Source organism: Contarinia nasturtii, unplaced genomic scaffold, assembly GCF_009176525.2.
Source record: "Contarinia nasturtii isolate CC-2019 unplaced genomic scaffold, AAFC_CNas_1.1 Cnas_scaffold_695, whole genome shotgun sequence".
Classification (NCBI taxonomy): Eukaryota; Metazoa; Arthropoda; class Insecta; order Diptera; family Cecidomyiidae; genus Contarinia; species Contarinia nasturtii.
Genome location: NW_022198046.1, coordinates 7,072,151 through 7,082,798, shown reverse-complemented (window position 1 = coordinate 7,082,798; position 10,648 = coordinate 7,072,151). Strand labels below are relative to the sequence as shown.

General features: G+C 32.8%; 1 protein-coding gene across 1 annotated transcript; it reads left to right on the top strand.

The window, feature by feature from the left end:
- Positions 1 to 851: 851 nt before the first annotated feature.
- Positions 852 to 8,519, top strand: LOC116340595 (monocarboxylate transporter 1-like). The gene is made up of 10 exons (XM_031767174.1): positions 852 to 1,000; positions 1,168 to 1,238; positions 2,926 to 3,085; positions 3,412 to 3,553; positions 6,040 to 6,348; positions 6,748 to 6,810; positions 7,006 to 7,114; positions 7,246 to 7,558; positions 7,974 to 8,213; positions 8,309 to 8,519. The coding sequence occupies exons 1-10, from the start codon at positions 852 to 854 to the stop codon at positions 8,517 to 8,519; spliced, it is 1,767 nt and encodes a 588-aa protein (XP_031623034.1).
- The last annotated feature ends 2,129 nt before the right edge of the window (positions 8,520 to 10,648 follow it).

Genomic DNA, 10,648 nt, shown 5'->3' with positions numbered 1-10,648 from the left:
TCAACAATACTAAGATCGTCGGAACGATTTGAAGAGGGCAAAATGTGAATTGTAAGCAAAATGCAATGATAAAAAAAAGTTTACGATTTGTTTTTCAATCCATTTGGATGTGGACTTTGGACTCGTATTTCGCTTAAATAATGGCCACCACCACTTTTTCTTGTTCTTCTGAACAAACGTAAAATTATTGAAATTTAATATAAATGCGATAAAATCTTGAAAAAATGGTCCCCTTTTGCCTGGTTTTTGTTGTCGCAACAAATGTTTCTCTCACATGGAGCAGTTGATACTTGAGCTGGTACTTGAGAATTTCATCTCTATTTCTCTAAATGGGCTTTCGAAATGTTTGCCTGTCAAATAAGTTGAAAAATGTGAATTTGGCGTTAATTCGTTCACGCCAAGAGGCATTTAGTTTAATTTTCGTTTTCAAAATAACTTTTCGTCGTTGTCGTTTACAGGCGCTTATTTAAACAGTGCTACACCTGCGTACAATATTTCAATCTGTGATTACTAGGGAAAATTTGTTTCGAAATGACATTGAATCGTTAAGAAATTGGGTTAATTTGGTTAGATTCACTGAACGTGCTCGAATCGAAGCTAAACGTTCTGATTTATCATTAATTTGATTGTATCAACAACAAATCATTCGTCATGGAAAATTGTGCTGTCCGTTTAGGGTTTTCTTTGCTTTGAACAACTTTGAATCCCTTCAAATAATCAAATTAATACGAAACACATTTCCATTCGTCTGCGATTATAGTCCCAAAATGAAACCCTAACATAAATCTCCGGCATCACACAATTTCATCCCGGATTCAGACCGAAAATGAAAATTATAATTTTGTGCTAGAATGTGTCGCTTTTATCCGTTTCTATTGATGATATTTTTTCCATTAGATTGGCTGGGTGCTGCTAGTTGGGCCGTTTCATGTTTTAGCACACCGATTATAATTGCATTTTGCCGACGAAAATCGACCAGACTAACGGCAGTTATTGGCGGGTAAGAAAATTAATTAATTTATTTATTTATTAATTTAATACTATTAATATTAATAATATTAATTATTATTTTTATTAATTTATTTTTTTTATTAATTTATTAATGAACTTGATAATCAATTTGAAAATTTCATGATTAATTATTCACTTTTTTTATTAACGCCGAAGTCTGGTATTGGCACTCGGTATATTGTTTACGTCGTTTGCAACTCTCTTTCACCAAGTGGCTTTTAGTTACGGTAAGTTCGGAACAATTTTTTTCTTATTTACTATTTCTGTTTCGAATGTAATCATTTTCAAATTAAAGTGGATATAATAATATGCGTTATGCAAAACTTGACAATGGAAGAGGAAAAAAATGGAAAATTTATAATAAGATCCACAAAAGGGTGAACATTTTTGAAGCAATTTGCTCGTGGCAATTTCGATAAGTTGACCCGTTTATTGGAATCGGCATCATTTAGGAAATTTTTTCTTTCAAAACCAAATGTTCACCTGATGTCAAACATCACGTTCCCAAAAAAATAAAGAAAAAAGAGATACACCTATGTCTGTCTATGTATACTGAGAGATAATCCCCGACGAGTTTTCCTTGTTTTATCGATTTCTCTCTCCATCCGTAGTTGGCTTAGAAATAAGAAATTCTCTTTGTATCGCCTCATGAAAGATACGATAAAATAACAGTTTGAATTGCAAATAAAGCCCCCATAAACACTTACTTTCTCGGAGAGCATCTGAATTTTTTTTTTCATTTTGCCACAAACATAGACCTACGCACGTTCCAAAACATTTCCCATAAATGGAATATAATAAACATTTTATTGCCTATTAAAATTACATAATTTCGTAGGGATTGGGGATTTATTGTTCACATCGAATGTTGTTAAAACAATGTATTTTACACATAGACAATAGCTTAGAGCTGATAAAAGTGATATTGTATGAGCTTTTTTAAGTATAATTTTTTTTATTATAATGATATAGTATTATTATTTTTTAAGCTAATTTAAGAGCGAGTCCATTCTTTTGGAATTTATTTCATTTTAAATATATTGAATATTCTACTTTCTTTCGAAGATATGTAAGAACAATAGAAATTTTTCAAGTATATTCCAAATGAATTATCTTTGAATTGTTATGTTTGCCATCCTTCGAAACGTCAAAATATACAACAATTAAGATCAAACAAACTAACCTCCACTGTTGGTTTCGCTTCTTATTTGTACAACAGAGAAAAACGGAAAAAAATCTGTCAGCGGTACTATTCAAACTTTTGGACATACTTTTTGTATTTTATATAGAATAAATTCAACTGTCAGCTAGACAGTTCCATTTCTTTTTTTTTCGTCTTTTTCAAAGAATGTGTGCCAAAATTAGTTTGTACAGTTTGACTAGACATCTGATCCATGTCCCTCAAGGCAAACACAATAAGCACGTTTTATCGCACGTATGTGAACTCATTGGCCAGAGGCAGACCAGAGAAATGAAAAAAAAAACTGAGCAAACAAAAAGCAATTCAAAGAAAAACATAAGGCATTTTGATAATAATTTGCAACGAATTGGCCAACTTTATTGTAGTGATGTATCGCAGAGTGCAGCCCACAGAACAAATATTTATGATGTGGTTGTAGAAAAAAATGCGATGCGGTTTAACGTGCTCGCCATATCCATTCATTATTATGATATTCGCAATAAATCAAGCGAATATTTATATTGACTCATATAATTCACTCCATATTTATTTTACTCAAATTATTCATATTTGGTCTATTGTAATGTTATGGCTTGGAATATAACGATGATATTTTCAGCTTTTTCTCAAATGGCCACTCAAAACAATTTTTTTCAGAGATTCATACAAATGGTTGTTAATAAATTTAACGATGGTTCTTTTTTGTGCGCTTTTATTACGTCATTTACATATAGGAATTATTGTTGGTGTTGGTGCGACAATGGTGCGTGAATCGGCGGCTTTGATGTTGGGCCACTATTTCAAACGACGCAGACAATTTGTCGAAATGATCACGATGTCTGGTGAAGGTGTTGGCATTGCATTATTTTCAGTCATTTTAAAAGAAGGCGTTGGGTAAGTAACCGCATTTTACTTCCGTTTTCAATAAAAACAAAAGCAGCTTGGATCGAAACATCACAGAATTGAAAGGAAGATGAATTAATTGATGTAAAAAGTAAAGTACATGCAGATATTGATGTAATTGAGTTTCGTTCAAAAGTAATGATTTCCAAAATTCCAATAAAAAAGAATTGATCACGTCGTTCCCACATCGTGTAATGCATTCCATCAAAACAGACTTGATAAAAGCACTCATGCAAACTTTTTCGTACCAGTGACCATATTTCTTTTTTTATTCTTCTTCGTTTTCATTTTTTTTCTTGTTTATGGTTTATTTTCAGCAAAATGGGATGGAGACTTGGGCTTCAAGCTGTTGCGGGTTTAATGTCTTTTTGCTTTTTCATGGGATTACTTTATCGACCTGCGTCACTTTACCATCCACAACGAAGGGCGATTCTCTTTATGAAAAACCAACGCAAAAAGGTAAATATAACGAAGACGATTAAGTAAATTGAATCACTTTTTCCTCTTGATGTTAAGTCAGCATACTTCTTAACCAGAAAAAGAAATGGAAACTCAGCCTTCGCAACAATTGCTGATAATAATTTTGGAAAATGTTTCGCCATTATATACCCTTGACACGCAACCTACAAACGAATCAAAAATTACGGATGAGCCTACGTACAAATATGTTCATTAAAAATGATTTCGGTTTAGAAATCAACATATCGTTTGCAAATTGATGCTTAAGTCGACGATACTTCGTCAGCGTCTTATAGCCAAGTTTGGTATCACATTTAAGATGAACTTTATGAACAACGATTTCTTTCCAAAATGACGTCTTAGCGTAGAGAAAATTATACAAAACTATCCTACATTTTGTGTGCGCCCGTTGCCATTAAAAAGAAAAATTCTGTTAAAATAACACTTTCATTGTTCAACCATCTGGAAAACTAATTTCATCTATTTGAATAATAATAAAATTCATTTCGAAAAAGCTTCATATTTCGCTTGAGAGATGAGAAAAAAGGGTAATGGAAACAAATTATGTTTTTCTTCGCAAATTAATAATTCATTCGGAATACTGAGACTCATTTCTTAACATACAGCACAATCAAATTGAGTGAATAGAATTCTTGCGGCCAATAGAAATGTGCAAATGGAAAAATGAACTTCTGCACACAGTACTCCGAAAGTCAAAAAGTCGGAGCTGAATTCCATTTGCAGAGCAAAGCAGTACATGTACATTAAAGTATTTCACGCACGTGTCTCTGTTCCCATAGAAAAAATTGTGAGGATTGTTCCCATGAGATGAAATAGCCAAAGGCTACTTGTCTTGGTGTGTTTAAGGTTAAGACATGCAATATCTTGTTTTTACGTATGCCTTCGACGAAAAAAATATATGAGAATTACATCGCCATTGATGTCGAAAACAGTAGAACCTTGTTAATTTTCAAAAAGCCGTAAGTTCTTTTCTTGACCTATCCAATACAACACGACGTTAAATTGTAATAACACAAATGAGTTGCAGGTGTGAATAATAAATCGTCTGATCACTTCGAAAACATATGCTTAATTCGTAATGTGAAAATGGAATACGGAATTATTGTAAATCACTTGTCATATTTCAATATGTTGATTCGTATAAATGGATTAACTACGTTTACAGTTCATAATAAAAATGGAGCACAATATAAAAAATGGTTGAACATTGATTGATTGAAATGATTTCTACTGAAAACAATTAAGTTGTTTAATACAAAAGATTCATTTAATTGGGACATTCTTCTCGGTTCGGTTGTAAAACACTCGACCTCATTTCGTTGTTCTCTGGCTCTGTTGAATGCACCACAGAGCCTGGAATACAATGAATTGAAACACAGATGGACCATATCGTTACTGACATCCTGGATAGGAGATATCAAATTGTAACATTAAAATCGAGAATGGACAAGAAAATGGAAAATGCGTATTGCATGGTATTTATTTAAAAGCATTTCATTGACAATGTTCACAAACGTATAACATAAACCATCCATTTTATATAAACGGAACATTTCATGGAAATAGAAGAAATCGCTATTATAAACATTTCAAACGTGCATTCTGTCATTAGAACTAAAAACTTTATCATCACTTACCATCGCTTAAGGCACAAATTAAAGTTCTAATGTTTTCCTATTTTATTTTGATGGCATCTATTCACAGTATCCGAATGATACAGCGGATGTTTTGTTTGGCAAAAGTTATGAAAATCAATTTTTCTAGTTGTCCCTAACTGGACATCCTTTTTGAAAGAGTTTTACAAAACTTATGACATGAATATATACCATCAACTCGGTTTATGGTTTAAATACTTACAGCGATATCGTTTTTCCGGTCACCCGAAAAATGTATTAAAAGCTCAAAAGTTGTAACAGTCATACTGACGACACAAAGATCTATGGATTAAAAACCATGCTTTTTTGGAACAACATTTATCTGAAACAGCAAAATGAAATGAAGTTAAATGGACCTTAATTCGAATTAAGATATGGATCAGGGTTTTCTATAAATTTTTATTAACATTTAGCTGCGAAAGGTGTTACAGATCCGAACAAAGGATTTCATTCGTTTGTTGACTTCTTTATTACTGGTGTGATTACGCAATTTGCTTGTTTTTCGTGTTTTTTTTTCTTCATGAAAAATGAGCAAACCTTTATACAAACTAGAAAATATTTATAAATAACTCTGTATGCAACAAAATAAATGGTCTTGTTTGTCGCCAGAATAAAAGTGTTTGGTAATAAAAATCTAAACTATATAATATTTCGGGTTCACTTGAAATTCAACTCGACTTGTCTCCATATTATGTATAGCTATTGCTTGAATTATATATTACTTTGTCCAATAATTGTACTATATTTGTAATGTGTTTGTGATATATCTTTTTGTCTCATTCTCATATCCTTTTCGTTCTTCTGTTGTAGGTGAAAGAAAAGAAGACACATATACGAACGCCAAAGCCACCGTTTTTGGACTTTTCACCATTTAAATCGTCGACGGTGCGAATGTTAATCATATGCTCATCGATTGCATCATTCGGTTCTTATGCTCCGTTATTTTTTATGTCCCAGCATGGTCGAATCGAAGGATTCGATGTTCAGGATTTAGTTTTATTGCAAACATTTCTAGGGCTTTCGATTGCATTTGGCATTGTGGCAAGTGGTTCAACGATAAATAAAAATTTTACGATTTCTTACCGGAAAATTAATATATCAAGGCAGTATGTATGTCAGGTTAGCACATTCAATGGCATTTTCTTGCAATCCCAAAGAATTTTCGTTTTCTGTCCAACACATGTCGTTTCATTTTCGTGGTGAAATGCATTGCAAAATATTCCGTGTATTCATTTTTATCGCTCGTATTATAATATGAGAAAATTTCTGTACATATTCCATTTGGTCGGTCTTTAAATAATAACAACCATTTGGAAAAAATGTTGTTTGTCGTGCAACCATGTTTGATAAATAAAGCAGTACACCAACGAAATGAAAAAAGATGAAAAACACAAATTACCAAACACATCCACTTCGGTTTTGGTCACTGTTGTTGGTGTGTTGGGTTGTGCGAATGCATTTTTGTAATGTTTTCCCGTTTTTCTCTATCCTTTTTTCATTCGCCACGACAACAAACAGATGGGTTTGGCATTGGTAGCTATTTCGACATTGGTGATTTCCGGAATTGCTGGCTACACTAGTGTAAGTAACTTAGATGAGAGTCTGTGTGAGTCTGGTAGCGCTTGGATTTCTGTTTTCTGTAAATCTTGTCTTCTACCAAATAGTTGCATGAAAGCGCCATTCACCATATTAACAATGTTCATGGTGATCCAGATGTCGCTGTAGTTCCTTTAAGGAAACATTTCATATACAATATTTATCAATGGTCTTTTTTAGTTGTGTGTTGCGTCTTGGGGTTATGGAGTTGCGTTGGGTTGTTATCGGTACACATTGAAAATGCTGGCACTAGAACGAGTTCGAGCAAAACATTTCACGAAAGCATGGGGTAAGTGTAAAAAATGTAAATGCGGTTGAATCCAAAAGAAGAGAAGAAATAACATGAGAGAAAATGATAAGAATTAAATGAAGATATTACTGTTTGCTGTGTGAATTTTGACGTCATTCATTTTGCCGTAGGCTTTATTCGTTGTGCTGAATCAATACCGGTGTTGGTTGGCGTTCCACTGACTGCATATCTTAATGATGAATCTCATCGGTATGGGCGAGCCGGTTATTTTGTTTGTTCAGCATCTACAGCAATTTCGGCTATTCTAATGTTTTTCATCGGTTATCCGATGGGTGGTCGACAGAATTTATCAAAATATTCGGCAAACGGATCGATTACATCGCATTACACAGTACCAACAACTGATTGCCCTGATTTGCTAAATCGAAGTTTTTCATCGCGTTATAACAACTGGTATTCGAGCGGCACACAATGCACCTCATGGTAAGCACGAACGAACAAAAAAAAACTTTTTTTTCACCCAAACTGTTTTCGGTTGAAGATTAGACGAGCAATGAAAAAAAAAACATTCACAAAGTTTTCTCCCTTAACAATATGTTAGCTTTGTTTTCTATTTAATCAAATGGTAATGACATTGAAACGTTTTAGCCGATAAGTGGAAAGGTTGAAAGCTAATCCATGAAGTTTTGTACTTTTAATTTCCTGGTCCTATGACGCACATTAAAATTTATCGAAAAGAAAAAAAAGAATCGTTTTGTTAACTGTTTGATTAAGTGTTGAACAAGGAGTAAAATACGGTTTATCGCAAATTAATCATATGAACATAAGCACACACACACAAATGTGCTTACAATTTGAAATGTAATTATTTTAAGTAATGCGGTTATGCATTTGGTAGTGTTTCTAATGGTTGCTCATCGTTTCGGCATCGTGTGAGTTTTACACCAACCCATCAACAATACGGAATGAATCGATGCTGTCATTCAAATCATTGTGTTAACCGCATTCCAGCTGAAAATGGACACGGTCGCTTGCACAAAAGCCTTTCATTCGCATTCCAAACGCCAATGATGTGGAACGATGGCTATCGTTACCATGGTGCACCGAGCTATGCAACCACCGGTAGATCACATTCAAGGTAAAACTTATATCAACACTCCTAATCTCTTTCATCCATTTTTGATTCTTTCTCTATCATGCGGTTCTGTGTTTTCTTTACATTTTCTTGTGCAGGTGTGATTTGCATCGTCAATACAATAATCAAGTGGTTGCAAATGGATTGCAACATCATCCGTCTCGCAGTAGGAGCGTTCCCGAGGGTTTGGCGCATGTATCAAATCAAGGTATTGAATGTCATTGCAGTCGAAATCGCTGGAGATCGCAAAGTTTTCGACATCCGAATCGTTCGGTGCAAGTCGTCGAACAAATTACAACATCTGTCTAATGCTTTCAGTAAGTATGCAAGTAATGAATGAGAATTCTCATTTAAAAAACGAGACCATTTAGATTTAAAATGTACATAAACACGTATATTCGTCAAATGAAAGGAATCATCTGAAAATTGTATGGCAAAAATGTGTTTGATCATTGTTCATTGGATAATTCAAGCTTGAAATAGCGACTTTCGCTTTTGAATTGATTGATTTTTCTTTGCATGACCACCCATGATGGCAAGTTGCCACCGCATTTTGTTTTCACTTAACGGACATGACAAAACCCTGTTCAAGCATATACATTTTTCGCCTTGCATTTTCCATCATTTAGCATTTGCGATAAACGACGATCAACAAATACTGCCATTTTACTATTATAATAACAAAAATCTATAATTGAAAATAAGTTGCGCATTTTATGAATGTTATACATACACACAGGTACACACACAAACACACACACACACTATACAACAGTTAGGATATAAAACAATTTATTGTAATGTGCCAATTTTTGTTCTGTTGTAATTTCATTTTTAGAGTTTATTTAATATTCTATGTGTATTTTATTGTTAAATCGATTTTACATTATCGGAAATGTCATCCTCCATTTAAACATTAAATAAATATTTGATTTGGTACAAGGTGCACATGTCACTTTTTGTGTACTACATGAAACGAATGAAAAAAAAAGCTTCTCACTGGCTGTATATGGACATAAAATTCAAAATTGAAATATATTTAAAACAAGAAAAACAATTTTTGAATGTAATTTAATTTATTAGAATATTTTATCAACGCTCATAATATTAGAAATGTATTAAATGGTCCTGCATTATTATTTAATTGATAACATTCATAAAAGACCTTATGCATATGCAAAATTAACTAATCGCAAGCATTTAGATGTTTTTCACGGCAACAACAATTCCTTATGTCATTCTCCGAACATTGATTTATTCAAGATGTTCTACAAAGTTTTAACGGTAGACAAGAGAAAGGTTCATAAAATTTATTTGATTCAAAATTGATTGAGTTGATAAATACACCAGTTTATTGGAAAACGCCATAAAAAAAGAAGCATCGCAAACAAGCGTTTCTTCCCGAATTACAAATTCTATTTTAAAATGAAACTTTGTTTATATTGAGACTGAACAGAGTTTTCTGTTTCGCTTTAGTTGAATGTTGTATTCGGGTTTAACAAAATCACTTTTGAATTGAATTCGTTTCAAAAAAAAGAGTAAAACATTTTTGGCGAATGCATCAATGTTCGAAGAACAACTCTGACAGTTGAAAAATTCAACGCCAGAAAAAAGAAAGTAAATATTACACGATCCATGTACTCTTAGATTATAAGCACATTCGAAAAGTATTTAAATACATATAATGGAAAAATTCCCAAATCTAGTAACACGCAAAATAGCATTTCTATGGAACTTTAACTAGGAGCATTTTTAACAAGGGTGCCATGTTTAATGGTACTAAGATTTTCAAAGCACGTTTTGGACTCAATCACTTGTTTTTCTTTGCATTTCTGATTTTCCTTATCCTTTCCTGAAAATCTTCTCCTTTCCAAAGTACTAATCTCCACTTTTCAAATATTTTTTTTTTGCTTTTCAATTAAAAACACCACAAAAATATTACATACATTTTCCAATCGAACTATCAAATCAGATTGCTGATTTTTCCTACTTTTTTTTCTTCTTTTTTTGGAAATCTTCTGAATATTATCGTGCTTTTGTGAAATTCATGTATTTGAGTGAACAAAATTCGTGTATAACTTTAGAATTTACATACATTGTATTAACTTAATATCGAATGTAAGAATTTGAAGAAACAAAAGAAACTCATATAGCAATAATACTATTGGCTTGGAATTTGACACCATACAATACATAGAATTTCAGTTTGCCTACGAGGTATTTGCTAATCATGATTTGTATCCGGATAATATTGATTTGAATTTCGGAAATTTGATTAGTAAAAATGCGATTGATGTGATACGCATATTGAACGTGCTGAATCTCTAGATGTTGAACAGGACGAAAAAAAAGATTAATGGTTGTTATTTAATACAGTTCTTGCATTTATTCAACCTTACCCAAAAAAGGTATCGCAATTATTTATGTGCGGTAATGTT